The 19,007-nt window shown below is 46.2% G+C and overlaps 4 protein-coding genes across 4 annotated transcripts; 3 read left to right on the forward strand and 1 right to left on the reverse strand.

Annotated features, from left to right (window-relative positions):
• The first annotated feature begins 1,038 nt into the window (after positions 1-1,038).
• exosc10 (exosome component 10) lies at positions 1,039-8,617 on the forward strand. The gene is made up of 25 exons (XM_003963237.3): positions 1,039-1,210; positions 1,554-1,690; positions 1,977-2,100; positions 2,188-2,292; positions 2,399-2,558; positions 2,636-2,744; positions 2,820-2,895; positions 2,969-3,079; positions 3,180-3,323; positions 3,800-3,990; positions 4,075-4,231; positions 4,357-4,505; positions 4,609-4,659; positions 4,761-4,872; positions 4,956-5,003; positions 5,432-5,507; positions 5,586-5,695; positions 5,783-5,872; positions 5,965-6,033; positions 6,111-6,216; positions 6,298-6,371; positions 7,875-8,046; positions 8,138-8,202; positions 8,272-8,348; positions 8,430-8,617. The coding sequence occupies exons 1-25, from the start codon at positions 1,076-1,078 to the stop codon at positions 8,458-8,460; spliced, it is 2,679 nt and encodes an 892-aa protein (XP_003963286.2). The 5' UTR covers positions 1,039-1,075; the 3' UTR covers positions 8,461-8,617.
• A 140-nt stretch (positions 8,618-8,757) lies between these two features.
• On the reverse strand, positions 8,758-10,811 carry LOC101078677 (tripartite motif-containing protein 16-like). The gene has a single exon (XM_011622002.2). The coding sequence runs from the start codon at positions 10,779-10,781 to the stop codon at positions 9,126-9,128; it is 1,656 nt and encodes a 551-aa protein (XP_011620304.2). The 5' UTR covers positions 10,782-10,811; the 3' UTR covers positions 8,758-9,125.
• A 729-nt stretch (positions 10,812-11,540) lies between these two features.
• Positions 11,541-14,776, forward strand: srm (spermidine synthase). The gene is made up of 8 exons (XM_003963235.3): positions 11,541-11,889; positions 12,086-12,206; positions 12,282-12,374; positions 12,456-12,609; positions 12,695-12,778; positions 13,487-13,632; positions 13,762-13,884; positions 13,986-14,776. Exons 1-8 carry the CDS (start codon positions 11,759-11,761, stop codon positions 14,001-14,003), a joined length of 870 nt encoding a protein of 289 aa, XP_003963284.1. The 5' UTR covers positions 11,541-11,758; the 3' UTR covers positions 14,004-14,776.
• Positions 14,777-15,821: 1,045 nt separating this feature from the next.
• On the forward strand, positions 15,822-17,193 carry LOC101072984 (uncharacterized). Its single transcript, XM_029834022.1, has 2 exons — positions 15,822-16,615; positions 16,759-17,193. The coding sequence occupies exons 1-2, from the start codon at positions 15,857-15,859 to the stop codon at positions 16,978-16,980; spliced, it is 981 nt and encodes a 326-aa protein (XP_029689882.1). The 5' UTR covers positions 15,822-15,856; the 3' UTR covers positions 16,981-17,193.
• Positions 17,194-19,007: the final 1,814 nt, after the last annotated feature.

The raw sequence follows: 19,007 nt of genomic DNA on the forward strand, positions 1-19,007 counted from the left end.
CAAGGCAGTAAAAGGCATAATGTTATGAGAAGGTAGATAAATGAGAGTAAATGTCAGTGGTAAAGTCAATTTTGGGGCGTCAAGAACACCTGCAGCTTTTTTTGCCTCGAGTAGTAATTATTACATAATAGAATTTTTAATGTCCTTCCTTTATAGAGGATTTCAAGTTCAAATCTGACCACAAGCATCTCAACTCAACCTGAAATACAGTTTTTAATTATATATGCTCTCTCTCTCTTCTCTCTCTCTCTCTCTCTCTATATATATATATGCGTGTGTGTGTGTGTCCACTGAGTTTCAGAGACTGCTTTCAAAACAATGGAGTGACATGGAAATCTACTGTGCAATATCGATTGAGGCAGTGATGCAGAGATGCTTTTAAGATAATAAGAGAGAGGATCCCGTGAACAGATCAATATAAGGAGAAGTGAAGAAAGGAGAGGTTTCAGTCGACACACCACAGATCATTTATAATGAGCTGCTATGTCAATACTTAAGAAATGGCCCCTTCTCCGAGTATTGACCACAGCGGACGAGTGTAACTTTCAGACCAGATATACACACTTAGAACCTCCCTTGTGGGTGAAAATGGAAAATTCTGCCATCTTACATATTTATTATATAGTTCGGTGATATTGACTATGGTTTATTTGCTGCTCTATTGATATCCCAAGAAGGCCAGATATCCTGGGCTTCTAGTTGCTGCTGTTTGCAAACACTGCCCCCTCATGACAACGATGGTGCAGCACCGCATGAGTGCAAAAATAAAGGGGAGATGAGGATGTCCGCAGTGACATCCACAACATTAAGGTTAAATATAATATATGTAATGCATACAAGCCGATTCGGATTTGTTTGCATTTTAATCAGCGCCGCATCAAATCAATACCAACGTAATAAATGTCAACTATAAGGATTTAATTTTTTGATTATCTAGCAGTCCTCCATTAAAACACCCGCAACATGCTCGTGATGCGTTTATAGATGCATGCATTATACCCCCACGCCGCAAAGGGGCGCTCTCGCACTCCAGCATACTTCCGAGACACCACCGAAGAAAAGCTGTGTGCCTCACATGTACACAGGAACATCAATGATGAACAGCAAAGAATCATCGACAAGTGTAAATCAGGACGCTAATTCAGGCAATAATGACGACGATGTCAGCGAGCTGTGTCCAGGATTTAAAGATGTTGATGCCTTCGTCAAAGTAAGTCAGCAGGCGAAGCAAAGTTCTTTTAAAAATCCGTTCTTACGTGCAAGCTAACAGTCAGGTGGGCAACGTGTTTTGCTACGAGCTCTTCTTACTCTTAAAAGTTTGTAGCAATCTTATTTTGATCGTTATCACCGCGAATGGTTCTTACATATAACGAAAGCACAAACAAGCAGTAGACGAAGATAACAGCAGTTGTGGCGAGTATTATAAAAATTTAGCATTTCCAAGTGTATCGGGAAAATATACCATATTCGTGTTAAATAATGTCAAATAATTTGCTTTACCGTGTTCATTATTATTAACAGGAGCAATTGATAAAACTGTCTCCCCTTCACAGTATGGACTGGGCACCGTGGTATCTGCCACTAAAGCATCTGCAGGTTTGCCCCAAGCCGGAGATGAATATGATTTTTATCGAAGTTTCCCGGGCTTCCAGGAATTCTGTGAAAGCCAAGGAGATAACCTCTTGCGCTGGTGAGTCAAGTGTGCTCACTCGCGCCAGTGCATGCAAACAAACTGACTATCATTTTAGTGGTTTTATGGCAAGCTTGGGTAATATATGACTATACATTACAGCATCACTGTCCAAGGTCATTCACATCCTGTGGATTTGCATTTGTTTTGGATATTACCGCGTTATAACACCCTTTGTCATGTCAGATCCAATTTGACTGCTGACAGGGAAGCCTAATTGATGTACACTACTATAAGACCTGCTGTTCACTGTCAATGGCTGTTCCTGCATGTGTCTGTGCACTAGCATGAGTCAGGTAATGAAGCACCACGGCTGCAGATCGCATATGATGGATCAGAACAACCTAACCGGACAGGAGGACAGGTTTGACCTAGTGGTGGACTCGAATGATGCCATCCTGGAAAGAGTGGTACGATCTGCTGCTTTGATTCAAGGTTTTTTGAGAGGGGGCGGGGGTTCTTTTCCACCCGGCTGAGCTGCCATGTCTGATTTCCAGGGTATTCTGCTTGATGAAGCCGATGGTGTGAACAGGACCAGGGATCCCATCATGCCTGCTGGGTTTCAGCCCCCAAAGATTGTCGTTTCCAGCTGGAATCGCAAGGTGTGACTAGTTAATTTCTTTTTCATTATGTAGATGACATTTTTTTGGCTGGACTAAAATCAGCTGTGTATTTTTGTGATATACAGTCTTTTGACTCTCTCATCAGGGTTCAGGCTCTGGCGGCCGTTTTGAGATGTTTCGACTGCTTCATGCCAAGAATGTTGCAAGGCCACAGCTGAAATTCAAGGAAAAAGTTGACAACAGCAACACACCTTTTATTCCCAAGATCTTTATTAAGCCTAATGCTGTTAAGCCTCTTCCCTCATGTAAGACCAAATAACTTTTTTAATCTTACTCCACCAGTCGTTCAGTCCCATTCAGCTGCCTCTGTCCCAAATTGTAGATTTCACCAACAAACAAATGCACAGGGAGAGACCTGAGGACCTTGATGTCCCGGCTGCTCTGGCTGACTTAATTCACCAGCAGAGAGTACAGGAAAATGTTGACGATATGTAAGGCCTGTTTCTTTTGTAGCATTCTTGCTAGCTCTTGTCGTGAATCTAAAATAATTGTTTTGAAAACTCTAGGTTTGCTCACCCATACCAGTATGAATTGGACCATCTAACGATACCAGAAAGCCTCCTGTCTAAACCAGAACCGCAGGTGTGTTAGAGACAGTTTGGAATACACCCATTTAATCGTAGTTCAATATCCTTGACTGGTGTTTTATGTTTAGCTGTACAAACCAGTGGAGGAGACCAAGTGCTCATTTATCACCACGTTGGAGGATCTGGTGGCTCTGAACGAGAAGCTGTGCCAGTTGTCTGAATTTGCGGTGGATCTTGAGGTATGTTAAAGAACCAGCGACTAATCTTAAAGTGACCTGTAACGAATGTGGTCAGCATCACGTGAGGCCGCCGCCAGTGACGCCCTGTCGTCCACTGCAGCATCACTCCTACAGGAGCTTCCTGGGCATCACCTGTCTGATGCAGATCTCCACCAGAGAGGAGGACTTCATAATCGACACTTTGGAGGTCCGCAGTGAGATGTACATCCTGAACGAGGCCTTCACCGACCCCGCCATCGTCAAGGTAATAAAAACATCTTTTGTTCCTCTTCAACGTGCTTGTAAGGTTTAGGGAAGTAAAGGTTTCCGTAACTTTATTATTTTACCACAGGTGACTGGAATATGTTCAATTTGAATTATAAAAGATGGGATTTAAGTTTAAGTTGGCATTGTTTTCATTTTTTTACCCTGTTTATGTTATTAAACTGAGAATAGCAAATGAAAGCCCACCTGCTTTTTCATCTATTAAAGGAATTATTCGACTCATGATGTGATGTTTGTGTTTTGAGTAAAATTGTATATAATGAGAATGTATAATCCAGCCTGTTGGGTTGTTTCCTGTGGGGCGCTGCAGTGACTCATACACTGTAGGATACCACTGAACAAGTGCGCTGCGTGGGTTTTAATAACTGAGCAATCTGTAAAAATAACCAAAACATTCAAAAGGCCGTTTTCCTTCTGTAGTGTTTGCATTCAGTGTGTGTTCTCCCCCGCTCTCAGGTATTTCACGGTGCCGACTCGGACATCGAGTGGCTCCAGAGGGACTTTGGCTTGTACGTAGTCAGACTTTTTGACACACACCAGGCCAGCCGGGCTCTGAATCTGGCCAGACACTCTCTCGATCATCTGCTCACACACTTCTGCAACGTGGCCTCGGATAAACGCTACCAGCTCGCCGACTGGAGGATCCGGTAATTTATTGGCCTTCTGCTCATTATTGATCTTTCTTCACCTCTGAAAAATTTGTAAAACTGAGCTCTCACTCCGCCCTGTAGCCCCCTGCCAGAAGAGATGGTGCAGTACGCCCGCTCTGACACCCACTACCTCCTTTACATCTACGACCGTGTGAGGGCGCAGCTGCTGGACTTCAACCACGGGCAGGCCGGCCTTCTGAAGAGCGTGTGGGACAGAAGCAGAGACATTTCCCTGAAGGTTCGGACAAATCTGGATTCGAAATTCAACCTTCCAAGTTTTTGCGCTGCAGTCCTTATTCCCAGTTGTGCCACAGTCCCTGTTTTATTCTGGTCCCTCTGTGCCCTCCACCCCCTGCCGTGCAGAAATACATGAAACCTATATTCACCGAGGAGTCGTATCTGGAGCTGCAGAGGAAGCAGAAGAAATCTTTCAACACCCAGCAGCTCGCAGCATTCCGACTGCTGTTCGCCTGGAGGGATAAGCTGGCCAGACAGGAAGATGAAAGCACCGGGTAGGCCAATTCTGCTTCGTTTGTCCGATTTGTACATCATGCCCAAGCCAGTGTTGCTGCATGATCCTCTGGTGTGTGTTTCATGTTGTTTTATTCCATTTAGATATGCCTTACCAACACACATGATGATCAAGATATCTGAGGAGCTGCCCAAGTAGGTGGAGTCCAAGTAAAGGTTAAAAAGCATCCCCAGTTTACACTTCAGTGTCGGTTAAATGTTCTACTTTTGTTTCCCTTTTGTTTTGTTCTTCTCAGAGAGCCGCAGGGCATCATCGCCTGCTGTAACCCCGTACCCCCTCTAGTGAGACAGCAAGTCAATGAACTGCATTTACTGGTACAACAAGCCAGAGAAATGCCTCTCCTAAAGGTACGAGTTTATGTCGAGTCAGGGTTTGCACTGTTAAGTCGCCTGTCTGCAAAGGGAATGACACTTTCTTCCATTCCTTGTAGGCAGAAATTGCAGCTCAGAAGACAAGGGGACTCACACCCATAGGGAAGGTTAGTCAAGAAACGCTTACGCCGGGATTTGGTTGGTTGTTGTTGAGGAATATTCCCTATATGTACTCACCGCTTTCAGGGTGAGGCAATAGTTGAGGCAAGACTTGCTTTTGGGTTGCATTTTTAACTTTTCCACATCATAGTTTAATGGCAACACTGGGAGATGAAAAAGAACACACACACGGTGGGTTTCTCACTCTCCCACCAAAACTGACACCTCCTCTGAGCAGCAGCCATGCTGGACTGATCACACGTGCCAGTTTAAACCCGGGACGACAACATTAGCAACTGCTGAAAAAAAGGCTGGGAAAAGAAAATCAAAGTGCCCAAAATTGTCCTCATCTTAATCCGATTGTTGATTTACACAACTGCCTTATTACAGCATGTTTAAACATAATAATACTCTTTTTGTTGTTGATATGTACCAGAGTCAGAACACACTGTTTGGACCCCACGATACATCCAGAGTCTCTGAGAGTGACCTTCACCCTTTTTCCAGTGATGGTAACCTAGATACGTGTGCAGTATTAGAGTATATTTGTGATACAGTACAGCTCTGAAACCAAATCTGTTTGATTGCAGGATTGCCTGAGCAGAGAGGGCTGCTCTTCTCAGACGATGAGCAAAAAATGGAGATCGACATGAGCAAAACACACAGTCTGATGGCGGTGGCTAAAATCACACTGTTTGAGGTAGAGGAGGTCTTTTGGATTCCTCACGCCTCTTAAATTTGTGTGGAATAACGAAACCTAACATGGGAACTGTCCTTCTGTTTGAAGGAGCCAGAAAGGCCTAAAGAAAAGTCCCTGTCTGTGGCTCAGATGAAGGCCCAGCGCATCGAGGAGACCTTTGAGAACCCTTTCAGAATGGTGGGTCATAAACGCAAACCCTACAATTTTGGTTTTTCAATCAAACTTTATTTTTTTGCTGTTTTAATGCCTTTGTTTCGTTCTGGTGGCAGTATTTGCCCTCTGAGGACATACACGTTAACCAGAATGCCAAGTTCGACCCATCTTCAAAAATGTTTGAGGTAACGTAGTCGTACACATCTGGATGGCATCATCAGCATGTTTAAACGCTCACGGCTGGGCTATTGCTCATTTACAGATTAGTAAAAAATGGAAGCTCCTGAGTGTTGAGAAGCAGCAGCAGGAGCTGGAGGCCAAGAGAAAAGCCAAACAGGAAGCAAAGGAACAGGCGAAGAAGGCGATAGGTAATGGGCCCCACTGTGTTTTGCTTAAAAAAATGAAACATTATGTGGCTCTTCATCAGATTTTAATCTCAATGTGCACAGAGGAAAGAAAGAAAGCCAAACAGAGCTACAAGGAGTCTCTACAGAATGTTGCCACTGTTCGCCAGCAAGCGGCGGTGAGTCACTTTGGTTCTTTCATGCTACCTCCAGGGCGGGGAGGAGGGGTTTGAACTCTGTCAGCATCATGCTTGACGCCCCTGTTGGGAAAGTAAAAAATCCAGGAAAAAGCTGGCATATTCTCCCGAGAGACTGGCAAATCTTATTAAAGATATGCCAGGTGAACCGTCTTCAGCGCCCCCCCCCCCCCCCCCCCATCATGAGACGTGGCCAGGGTTCCCGCAAAGAAATGTGTTGACGCACAACCGCCACTGCGGCCGCTCTGCAGCAGTGCTGGCATTAGCAGCCTTTTCATCCCCGTGGGTCTTTTCATGTGCCTGGGGAGGAAAAATGCACTATGTAGGATTAGAACTTTCTAGTCTGTCTCCCCCCTGCTCATCAAACACTTTTCTTTCCTCCTGGATGTGTGTGTGTGTGTGTGTGTGTGTGTGTGTACATACTTGCTGTTAGCTGTGTGTTTCTGCCGCAGTGCCTGGCACGCTCACACTTGTTTAAGATACGCTGTTCCTTTCTGGCATAAAAGACAAAAAAGTTTTTGTTCTTCATCTCACGTCTGCTGAAAGAGAACAGGATGAGCAGAGTCCTCCTCTCGCTCTCCCACTGTCAGCTTTTTTTACTCATCAGGCTCCGGTGCACCCGGGGATGCCATTCATCGCAGTAATCCACAGGGTGATGATGGCTCAGGCAAAAAAGGTGGTTTTAAGATGCCCCCCCCCCCCCCCCCCCCAGGCGCTAAAACGCGCAACGCAAATGGGTACGTCGACACCGTCTGGTGGGTGAGCGTGACAGTGGGCGCGTTGGCAGCAGCTCTTGGACAGATCACACATCAGCCTGCCAACTGTAGGCGCATGCTGGCGCTGCCGGGGCTGCTGGCGTCTGTCAGTAGGGAACTTTTCCTTGTTCACTTTCTGCTGAGGGAACGTGATCATCAAGGATTTACACAGGATCTGAGCTCCTGTTCAGATAATTACATCATCTTCAGCTCAAATAAAGTCGCAATGGTGCGTTACAACAACACAAGGAGTTGTATTGTATATAGTGCCTAAGTGGTGACCTTTGACCTGTCGAGACAATTTACATTCCATGTCTCTATTTATATTTATCAGTGTTGGAGTGTAAAGTCATTTCTTATGGGAAAAGGAAAGTTTTTCATGATTCGCAAGAAGCTAAAAATAGAGGAGTCGTATATCTGTGCGGAGACGATGTTCTTGTGGGAAGACGTCAGGGGAAAGAAGCTGTGGTTGGAAAAGGTGATGGTTCCTCTGTAAGTTGGTGGCGATGGGGGGGGGGGGGGGGGGGCTTCTGAACCAATTCCATTGAGCAGCAGTTCCATTGAAATTATCAGAAGAGGTGGAGATGTGACACGGATGATACAACACAGTCAACACGGAACCCAGCCTTCTCAAAAACCCTTAAACAACTAACTTTAGAGTTCTCCAGCTCCATGGAAGAGGTTTTAACTCCTGTACATGGGATGTTGTCGGGGTTTTTTAATCTATTAGGAATCGGCAAAAGGTGGCGGAACGAAGAGAGAGAGAGTTTTCAGCGAGGTCGGAGAATCGACTCCCAAGCCCAGAAAGAAGCAGATGAAATGCGCAGAGACAACAGAAACATCTTCCCAGGACACTTTCAAACCTTTCGACTACAGTCAGTCAGACCTCAAAGTCTTTACTGGTGCGTAGAACCGACTATGTGGACCATCTTTTGTATAACTGTCAAGTTGGAAAAGATTGGTGAGATCAAAAGACTGCTTTTATTTTGACAGGCACCACACCAAAGAGCAACACACACTTTGATCCAAACCAGCAGGGCAGAGATTTCAAGAAGAAGGTAGCAGTAGTGCTAGCAACGTTAACTGTACATTTGAGTCTTTTTATAATAACTTATGTTCTCCCACAGAAACTTCCGAAAGGACAGAAATCTGGCTGTGGCCCAGGTGGTCGAAGCATGTCATATTTGGCTGGAAAATCTGAAAGGTAAAGCACTCTTACCTTCAACTGTGCAGATACGAACAACACATACGGCTGTTATTCACCATGGCCTCTTCTTCTCCACAGAGGCTTCCGGCATAACTGGCCCAAAAGATAAGCTCACTGTGACTTCTCTTTTATTTTATGTCTTTTTTTCCCCCAGAAATAATGTTTAGAATATCAGTATTTAAAGAAAGGTGTTCTCTTTCTGTGGAACAGTTTGCCCTGTAAATATATGGATGCACACATCTCTATTAAAAGATGATTTTACAGGACTCTTCTCACTCTTGGTGTTTCTTTGCTTTATTAAGTAGAATATTAGGTTATATTTTAGAAGCTGTAAAGTCATTGTGTAAGCTTGTTAAAAAAAAAAAAAAAGTAGGGTTTCTGTTTGTTTTTTGGTCTTTTTTATTTGGTACCTATTTTAAATTATATCTGGATAGAAGATGAATTTTATATATATATATATATATTTTATATCTATGTATATATTTTTTTAATGTAATGGAATCTCAAAAGTATGCGATATAGGAAGTGTGTATAGAACAATAAAGCTTCAAGAGCTCCGAGTCTATTTTAACATTTTTAGCCTGAAATGGATCAAATATGATATGATCACATGATATATGATCACAGAGCTGTGAAAAGTCCAACACCCTCAGAGGTGACAGACATCATCTCCATAAAGTATTTTGGAGCTCGTTTCAGCTCACGTGAGACAAAATTATCAGCCAGCAACTATTTGGTTCCAACCCTTCAGGGACAGAGCAGAGAGCCCAGGATTTACTCTTCTTCTTCGTCTTCTTCTTCGGGGCCTTCATATGTCAAGATCTCAGCAGTTGTTTCGTAGCATAAAAAGCCGAGTCCTGCGTACAGAGGCTGAGTGAAGGTGGTCTGGACTCTGTGGAGGAGAGTGGTGGTGTTTTCAGAGACACTGTAGAAGAACAGGCTGCCTGCATTGTGATCCAGGTACACTCCCACCGTGGAGGACCGAGGGCCTGACACCGGGGTTCGGATGTTGTTGTGCCAGAAATCGTAAATGCCGTTGTAACAGTTTAATGTCCAAGATTTATCATTGAGTCCAAATCCACTCTCAGGTGACCGCCACGCTCTCCTAATGTTCTTGTATGAGACAGCCACGCAGATCCCACACCCTGTCATCTCCACCTCCCAGTAACAGCAACCAGTCAGGATCTTTGTGCTCAGGACCTGATGCCAGTCGCTGAATCTGTCTGGGTGAAGAGGGTAAGACTCTGCCGTTCGCATCAGTGTCCCACTCTTGTTGTCCTCGGACAGAAGCAGCCACTGGTTGGCTGTATTTGGGTCCAGTGTGATTTGGCAAAAATGCTTTAAGAAGTCCTCCCTGATTTTAGGTTCTGACAGGGGAGCCTCCACTTGGGTCGGTAAGATGCTCGTCCATTCTTGCTTTAGGACTTCCTGGAGTTTATCTCTGAGTTCTGACACGGCTGACGTCACACCCTCAAAGCATCCTGGCGGGCGTCTGAGGGCTGTAGCCTGGGCGAGGCCCGGCAGTGACGTGTAGGCACTGAGAAACCGAATGTGATCCTCTGTGTGCGAGAGGACCTTCAGCTCGGCGTCTCTCCTCTTCAACTCGGTGATCTCTTGACCCACCTGCTCCTGAAGCTCTTTCAGTTGGCTCAGCTGACCTTCCTGTTCGGATCTGACCTTCTGCTTCACATCAGAGATCATCCCAGTCAAGATCTCTTCAACGTCCTCCGCTGTTTTACCAGCCCAGCGATTGACTGCCTCATTCTCCGCTCGAAGCACCTTCAGCTCCTCCTCCAGGACCTCGATCCTCTCCTGGAGAGTTTTGCGACCCGTGTCGAGCTCTTTCTGCTTCTCGGTCGTCTCTGCTTCGGCCGACACCGTGACGTGACCTTTGTGTTCTTCCACAGAGCAAAGATAGCAGATAAGCTGCTGGTCGGTGCGGCAGAACATCTTCCTCAGCTCGTTGTGATGAGAGCAGATGTTTTCCCGGAGCTTCTCAGAGGGCTCCACCAGCTTGTGTTTTTTATACGCTGGAGACTCGACATGAGGCCTGATGTGTATTCTGCAGAAAGAGATCAAACAGACCAAACAGAAGTGGGCGGCCCTGAGTTTTCTGCCCGTGCAGATGTCACAGGCCAGATCGTCAGGTCCCGCGTACAAGTGATCAGCAGGAACATCTCGTCCAATCCGCAGCTCCTCCACCAAAGTTGCTAAGAAGATGCTGTTGAGCAGATCAGGCTGTGTTGGGAATGTCTGCCTACACAGAGGACAGCTGTAGGTTCCCTCCACCGTTTCTGAGTCCCAGTGGGCTTTAATACACTCCTTGCAGTAGCTGTGGCCACAGGGCGTTAACACTGGATCCTTCAGAAGATCCACGCAGATGGGACAACAGAAGGCCCCCTGGATGAGCTCAAACCCTTTCTGCGCCATCTTAGCTTTGACCAGCAGCAAACATCTGACTTTCACTTCCTCCAAAGTGAAAGTAGACAGTGCTCAGATCTACACAACATGTGTCTCGGCAATCTCTCTTCTGTTGCCCTTCACTTATGTGTTACAGATCTGATGAGGAGGGGACAGGAAGAGGTGGGCTGAAGTTCAGAAACAAAACTTTATTACAGAAATGTTATTGGACAAAACAATATTTCACAAAAAGGGAGTTTCATCCCCCACCTTTATCTACGTCGGAATCTGTCAAGACCAACGCGCATTTGTTTTAAAGTATTAAAGTGCTGTGATGAGATTGTTTTAGCAGTACAATAATAAATAAATAATCAAAATAGCAGTTTATTACGGTGGCCGAGAGGTGCAAAACACTTTAACAATCGGATGAAACAAATTTACAAATGACGAAACACTTTAACAAGCGGCGGAAACAAATTTACAAGTAACAGCTCTTTCCTCATATTTGTTTCAGCCGCTTGTTAACGTGTTTCGTCATTTGTAAATTTGTTTCATCCGTAAATTTGTTTCATCCGATTGTTAAAGTGTTTTGCACCTCTCGGCCACCGTTCAGAAAGGTCTTACAGTCAGGTAATGGATTATCTACTTCAAGGGGGGCATCTTACGCAGCGTAAACGTGAGTTGCGCATGCGCAGCATGCAACAAGGCGGAAGTGGTGCGCTCCACGTGGTCGCCACGCAGCGTGCAGTGTCCTCCGCGAGGCTGCGCTCTGCTCGCGCCTGTCCGTCAGGGCGGTGCCGCTGCGGAGTCAAACAAACTACGCAGTTCCACCTCGGGTGCTGTTGGCTGGTCCCCGGCTGGACACCCTGGGAGACGCGCTCCCATTTGTCCGGGGGCCTGACGTCATATTTAGGTGTCAACACTTAAATGTCGAATCTTCGACGTAATAACACGCGCTGCCACATTCACAAACACGATAGTGCCACCTGAAACCGCTGGTAGCTGACATGGACCACATTAAAGATGGATGGTTTATGGAGAAAAGCGCGTTATGGCCCGGACAGGCAATGAGCCTTCAAGTGAAAGAGGTCCTCTACAACAAGAAATCCAAATTTCAAGATGTACTCGTCTTCACCAGGTGAGTTACGGTACTTCTTCAGTTACGTCGCTTTGCTAAAGATGCTAACTGTTAACCTGCACAGCAAATGCGTGAGCATCTGTCTGTTTTATCAGTCATTCATGGTGATAAAAGCCAGCTTTATGAAGCTCACGCAGCCACGCGGTGCTGTCTTGTCATATTAAACGTCGGTGGGGCGCTTCATCCTTTCCCCCAGTGAAACCTATGGGAATGTCTTGGTTCTGGACGGCGTGATTCAGTGCACGGAGAGGGATGAATTTGCCTACCAGGAGATGATTGCCAACCTTCCACTCTGCAGCCATCTGTCTCCCAAGAGGGTATATTGTAGATCTGCAGCAGGCTACGCCACACAGAAAGTGTTTGAGCCCTAACAATCGTTCTTCTCTTTGCAGGTGCTGATTATTGGCGGTGGCGATGGCGGAGTGCTCAGAGAAGTGGTGAAGAATCCACTGGTGGAGTCGGTGGTTCTGTGCGAGATCGATGAGGTGAGAGCAAAAGGGATTCCTCTCGGGTTGCTCTCTGACGCTGCCTTCAAGTAACACTCCTTCCCATCATCTTCTGCTTAGGACGTCATTAACGTTTCGAAGAAGTTTCTTCCCGGGATGGCAAAAGGGTTTTTCAGTCCCAAACTCACCCTTCATGTGGGAGATGGCTTTGAATTCATGAAGCAGAACAACAACGCCTTCGATGTCATCATAACCGATTCGTCTGACCCTGTCGGTAAGAGCTACATTTGACATTGGTCCACTTTCTAAGGTCCAACCTAAATCTAAAGTCAGTTCTGTTTATTTTTTTGGGTTTAAAGGACCTGCTGAAAGCTTGTTCAAGGAGTCGTACTTTCAGCTCATGAAGTCAGCCTTGAAAGACGGCGGAATTCTGTGTTCCCAAGGTAATTTCAGATTTCTCGTCAGGTTTCTCATGATGCACTGTGCCACAAATCTGTCAAATTATATAATTTTACAGAGCAAGAAACTCGTTTGGTCAGTGATAACGGCCCCCTCACCATTTAGAGATCAGGGGTTCCTGCTCAAATGCTTCTGATCCACTGGCGTGATGCAACTCTGTTTATCTATAAGGTCAAAGTCAAGTCAAAGGGTCTTTATTTGTGCAGGACAGAGAAGCCTGCTGCTTGGACAACACATTCAACAATCCCCTAATACATTCTCAAATAGTTAAAAAAAAATGCAGCAGCCAATTACATAATAAAGTATAAATACATTCATAATCAGCAGGATCAAAAATAAAAAGCAGTCCAGCCTCTCAAATTGCATGACCTCTATCTCATCTGTCCATCCTGAGCCATCCATCATTGGTGACCCTAACCAACGGTGGGAGGAACGAGTGCTCGTGTCCGACACGTTCACGAGGAACGCTGTATCTTGTATCCTGTCGATAAAAAGCACAGACAGATAAAAAAGCCATATTTTGCAATGAAGTGACTTCACTGGGACCCCTGACAAGGTTAGAAAATTACTAGATGAGGAGAGTGTAAAAGGAAAGAATAGCCTGTGAGCATGGTGGAAGGGGGATGAGGCTGCAATGGGAGTAATGTCCCATTCCATCACCTGACGGCTGTCTCTCCTGGTGTCTCTCACAGGGGAGTGTCAGTGGCTCCATTTGGAGCTGATAAAGGAGATGCGCAGCTTCTGCGAGACGCTATTCCCCGCGGTGGAGTACGCCTACAGTACCATCCCGACTTACCCCAGTGGTCAAATTGGATTCATGCTGTGCAGCAAAAACCCTGTAAGTGCGTCGCCCCCCACCAGCTGTCACTCACAGCAGCGTTGCCGGAGCGACTGACGAGAGACAACTGTCTGATTGATTCTGCATTGCAATCATCAAAACTCTCATTTTATTTTTGCTTTCTGTTAGAAAACAAATTTCAAGGAACCAGTGAAGGCGCTCTCAAAAGAAGAAATCGGAACTATGGACCTTAAGTATTACAACCCTGAAATTCACAGAGCCTCGTTTATCCTGCCTGAATTCGCCAGAAAGGTACTTTACTCTTCGAGACGCACATGCTTGAGCACAAATCACAACTGTTCAATGTGTTCCACTTTCCACTCGCACGTTTAATTTCGTTCTAATATCAATAGGTACTCAATGAGGCATGACCAGCAAAACTCTCCCGACGACGTTCTTCCTCCTCTCGCTCCTCTGACCTCAGAGAAATGTTCTTCACCGCACCACTTCATCATTGTTGACGGTTTCCCTATAACGTTGTTTCTGGATGGTGGAGCAACTAATGGTCAGTGGTGGGAACCTGCTGAGTTAGACTTTAAAAGTGTTATTTCCACTTTTGTCGGATTTACATGCCAGCGGCGCTTTTATTTCCTGAGTTGTTTTAAGTCTTTTGTAATTGTCTTATAATGAGCAGTTTAATTTTACTGTGGGCAGAGAAGAATTCCTCATCAATTCTGACCTCATTTTGATAAAGTTGTATTGTTTATTGGAGTCACTGCGACGATATGCAATCAATTACATAGCATGTATAGTCTGTATCTATGTTAAGCTGCTGCTTTTATTTGGAACACCAGTTTGTACTCGCAGGACTTTGTACCCATCAGTCCTAATAGTGTATTCCGAAATGACTGATGCCAAGTTGTGTCGCAAGAATACCCGAGTATCTATGGGGCAAAAGTGTTGAGAGTTGAAGGCACTGTCCTTTTAAAAAATGTGAGTTTCATTAATGCTCAGGTTTCATTGCAGTGGAATAAGTAAATGTAATAAACGCATTGCTTTGAAGCCTTCCGATGCAGGAATGAGATTTGTCGTAATGTCGTAATTTGCGGTGTCGTGTTTTACATTTCCATTTGAAAAGAGATGTATCAAAGGACAAAAGTTGTGATTTTTCTAGAATTGTAATAAACTGAGGGTCTAGATGTGAGATTGGCGTACGCAGTTATTGACAGTGGTGCAGTGAGGAGCAGCTTTAATTTTTGTGCTGGTGTAAAAACCTGTTGCGTTGGACTCTGATTGTGCAGTGTCGCTCTCTATCCGCTAGGTGGCGGCCTTAAACAGCCAGTTGACCTGTGAAGGAACGCGCACAAAACCATCTATAGGAGACGTCTGTAAATTTTTAGGTTTTCTTTCAATTTGAGTGCAAACATCTGTTGTTGAGTCCTGTGCTGCACCGTTTAAATGCCACTGTTTCCCTCAGATCAATGATTACGTGGATTCAATGTTTACGTGGCTGTCGCGATCTACGCGGAAGTCAAAGGTCAACCACGATGACTTCTGGTATTGTTTGAAGCCCCTCTTACTAGCCTAACCTGTGATAAACTTCAAAGACTCAATTGACAATAAGCACTAATCTCTCTTACTCAGCCGCGTCGGGGGAAAACTCCTCAATCCCCGTTTCTGAAGCGTGGAAAATCCTTTTGAAAATATCGATTAAGGTCTGTTGCAGTACGCCGAGCGGTCCCTGTGGCAGCATCTGAAGACATCACAGCGGTCAGCTGTGCCCCACCCCCACCCCCGTATCCTGAGGGTCGAGGGGCACTTCTCCCCGCTGATGTCGAAGTCTGCTCCAGATTGTAATTACCTTACTTGTCAATACACCTTCATCGCTTTATTGACAACGATGCATCAATTTCACCCGTCCTTGTTTCTTCCAGTCGATCTTGTAGCCAGGTGACGGATTTGAGATGGTGTCGCGCCTCCGTGAAACGTAGTTTATCAGCAGGAACATGCAGCAACATACATCTAACACTAGATTTAACGAGATTATCATTGGATTCACCAACACTGACTGACACACTCCCAGAAACGGGTCACACAAAGATGAACACGACTCCTGAAATATGGCTGGTGGCGTTTGTACCCAGACGTCAGTTTTATAGAAAACAGGATTTCCTGCATGTTTTGTTCAAAGCTACGAAGGAATCAGATCGTTGGTGAATCTTTCTGTCAAAATCACTTGGTTTTATGTGTCTAAAGTCCAAATACTAATTAAAGAGCAGGTGAAATGATCAGCCCAGCACCCCCCAACCAGAACCAGATGAGGGCAGGGCAGCGCGAGACTAGAGGTCCCAATAAGTGGGACTTTTCTGTCCATCTCCAGATTGGCTCTTCAGCATCTGGACTGTCACGGGCCTGTCTCTCCATCAGAGCCTTAGCCTGTCCCAGCTCCCTGAAAACCGTCAAAAAAGGTCAACGCATTAGTCATATCTGCAAGTCTGGACTCCTCTTAGACCCCCCCTTATATGCCTCGCCCCCCCCCCTGACGTCATGCTTCCCTGCCGATGTTCCCCTACTGTTATTATCAGAAAGGTTAACGGTACCAATTGTTCTGTTCAGAATCCTTCACCCCCCCCGATCCTGCTCCACTCATGTATCCCCGCCCATACGCATACACCCACCACTCTCCACGTCAGTGGTAGCGAGGGGGGGCGAGGCATATAAGAGAGTGAGGGGTTCAGAGTTAGAGCAGAAGAAACATCACTGGTCACCAGCTCCTCACCAGCTCCTCCCGACTGCTCCGCACTTCCTCCACCGCTCTGGTCCGGACCAGTCCAGGCGGCTCACGCGCTCTCCATCGCACGCACCCGGACACGCACGCACTCCTCGTGAGCCTCCAGTGGCTGTAGCTCCGCTCTGTCGCCTGCACTCCCGTCACAGCATGCAGCTTCTGGTGGTGTTGGCAGCTCTCACGGGGGTCCTGCTCAGCATCAGAGCAGCCGCCGTGCTTCCTGTGGAGGAAAGGAGCCCTGTGCACCTGAACAGGGTGAGCAGACGGATTCTTCGGAAAAACCTTTTTTGTTTTAGTTTGAAAATGTCTTTAGACTTTGAAATTGAATGTGTCCCCCCCCATCCCCAGGTGACTATCTATTCCCAGTAACACCTTTCCATCCCCTCATCTGTGTTCAGGAGCTGAGCAAAGAGCGCAAGGAGCTGATTCTGAAGCTGGTCTCGGGGCTACTGGACGGCGCTCTGGACACCAACATGCTCCCCATGGAGACGGTGGACCTGGAGGAGCCGCTGGAGTCTCGCCTGGAGGAGAGGGCCGTCTACAACCGGCTATCGCTGCCCCAGCGCGACCGCAAAGCCCCCTGTAAAAACTTCTTCTGGAAAACTTTCACCTCCTGCTAACAGGAAACCCAAACACCCCCCAACTGAGCTCCACATGAACTGTAGTAGAACTCAGCTGGACAAACCCTCCACACCTGTCAGACAAGCGGCAGCGAAGGACTTCACTCAGTTTGAGTCGATTGTTGATTTGCCTATAGGCTCTGTGTATTTATGTACTGGATGTAACTGTATTTTCTTTCAGGGTCAACAATAAAGCATGGTAATAACCCTTGAGAATCATATTTACTGCAGTTTATCCCAGAAAACCAGTCATTTCAGTCAATACCGCACAAGTCTGGCGTAATTGAAGCCTTTAATTTAACTGCGGTAAAATTCTGGAATTAAAGGAGCCGTGACTTTCCTGCAGTGATGATTTTGGCAAGAGCGGCAGCCGTTTATATATTCTATTCTATTTTTTATTCCTTCATGATGACAAATTACCTTTTTATTCTTTAATTAAAGAATGACAAGAAAATGACAATACTAAAACGTGTGAAAACGAGTCAGTGGTTTATTCTGCACAAAGCTGCCCCGGATCTGCTCTGGGTGCAAAGGTGTGTAGTTTGAATCCCGCTGCTGTATGGCGGGGTGATGAAGCGTGCTCCCTCTCAACCACCTATTGATGCGGTGAGCTTTAAGTTGCGACGATCAAACATCGACCAGTTCAGTGGCAAGAAAATTCCTCCTGATCCCTCGGATCAGCTGGATGAACGACCTCACCTTTGGCTCCGCAGAGCTTTAGCACCAGAGAATATTTCGATAAAAAACTGAAAATCTAAATAAACCAAAATAGTCGTTCACGCGGAGCCAAAGGAGAGCAGTCTCCACACCCTCGCCCCCTCATTACCTCCCCCAAAAGGGATGGATAGAAGACAATGGCTCATAAGCGGGCTTGTTTCAGGAGTTAGTGCCAGTGCAGCTAAATTACAGGTGGGGCATTAAAGGCCAAGGAGGTGTCTGAGTGTCCCCGTGCACGTGTTGGAGAGAAAAGCTCATCAATGATCCATCCCTGCTGCGAGAGCCCTTGAAAGCTGCTGATGATGGGGGGCTGCGGCTCCACACATCTCAAAGGGGCATAATTACACGCTTCCCCTGACGGCTGGGGACTCGGGCGCGTTCTTTAACAATGCTGGATGTTTTGGAGGGGAGGAGGGGGGAAAAAGCCCCGGCGGGCTCAGCTGATTGCAGCTCAGCCTCTCGCAGCGAAAGGACCCGAAAGGGAAATGAGCCAATTTCAGGTTTATGACCTGTTTGAAAATATCGGCCTTGGTTCCGCAGAACAGGAGCAAAGCTTTTTAATTATATGGTTAAAAAAACAAACAATTCACATTGAGACATCACAGAGCGAGTTGTCCACTCCTGACTTTGTGCCCTCGGGCAAAATGAGGCACGCGAGAGGAGCGAGATCAAAGCCGACGCCTGAGAGCAAAGCTCTGTTATCGCTGTTCCCTTTGATCTGGAGGAGGGCGGGAAAGAAGCTCCCGACCTGAGAGCGCAGCGCAAACTGGAACGGGATTTCTCATGTTGTGGTGTCAGGGAACTGTTTGTGCTCCTCAGAGGATGTAAAATCAGAAAAAATAAAAGGAAAACCAAGCCTTCGGCACACCGACCTAAACGATACGATGTTAGAATGCGGCTTCAGCCATCGCTAAGGCTAACTTGTGTCCCTGGTTATTTCATTCTGATAGTTTTAATCTAACTTCAATACCTGGACATAATATATACCCATTTTTCTAGTTTCGGGGCATCAATTTCTTTTGCCTGAGCTGGTGGAATGTGCATGGGTGCCAATGCCAGGGTGATCAAACCCAAGGAGTTGTCGTTTGATGGAGACACAGTTGGAGTGGATGGATGGAAATGGAACGATCCGATACGGAGGCTGGAGAAGATGGAGCCGATCGAGCTAGCGGCACTTGCTCCCAGTATCTCTGCTGGTGGACTGTACCTCTCTCAGACAGTCAGGGTGGCCTGAAGCTGCGATGCACTGTAGGGAAACAACATCCTGCCGTGTTTGGTTCATATAATCAAAAGGTGAATTGCTTCACAAT

Source organism: Takifugu rubripes, chromosome 3 (genome assembly GCF_901000725.2).
Source record: "Takifugu rubripes chromosome 3, fTakRub1.2, whole genome shotgun sequence".
In the NCBI taxonomy this organism is placed as follows: Eukaryota; Metazoa; Chordata; class Actinopteri; order Tetraodontiformes; family Tetraodontidae; genus Takifugu; species Takifugu rubripes.

Excerpts from the sequence above, each read along its gene's own strand:
- exosc10 (XM_003963237.3), top strand. The coding sequence starts at position 1,076 with ATGTACACAGGAACATCAATGATGAACAGCAAAGAATCATCGACAAGT. Across the intron at positions 2,896-2,968 it reads TGTCTAAACCAGAACCGCAG|CTGTACAAACCAGTGGAGGA; the intron begins GTGTGTTAGAGA and ends TTTTATGTTTAG. Across the intron at positions 5,873-5,964 it reads TTGAGAACCCTTTCAGAATG|TATTTGCCCTCTGAGGACAT; the intron begins GTGGGTCATAAA and ends TTCTGGTGGCAG.
- LOC101078677 (XM_011622002.2), bottom strand. The coding sequence starts at position 10,781 with ATGGCGCAGAAAGGGTTTGAGCTCATCCAGGGGGCCTTCTGTTGTCCC.
- srm (XM_003963235.3), top strand. The coding sequence starts at position 11,759 with ATGGACCACATTAAAGATGGATGGTTTATGGAGAAAAGCGCGTTATGG. Across the intron at positions 12,207-12,281 it reads GCCATCTGTCTCCCAAGAGG|GTGCTGATTATTGGCGGTGG; the intron begins GTATATTGTAGA and ends TTCTCTTTGCAG. Across the intron at positions 12,779-13,486 it reads CGGAATTCTGTGTTCCCAAG|GGGAGTGTCAGTGGCTCCAT; the intron begins GTAATTTCAGAT and ends TGTCTCTCACAG.
- LOC101072984 (XM_029834022.1), top strand. The coding sequence starts at position 15,857 with ATGATCAGCCCAGCACCCCCCAACCAGAACCAGATGAGGGCAGGGCAG. Across the intron at positions 16,616-16,758 it reads GCCCTGTGCACCTGAACAGG|GAGCTGAGCAAAGAGCGCAA; the intron begins GTGAGCAGACGG and ends ATCTGTGTTCAG.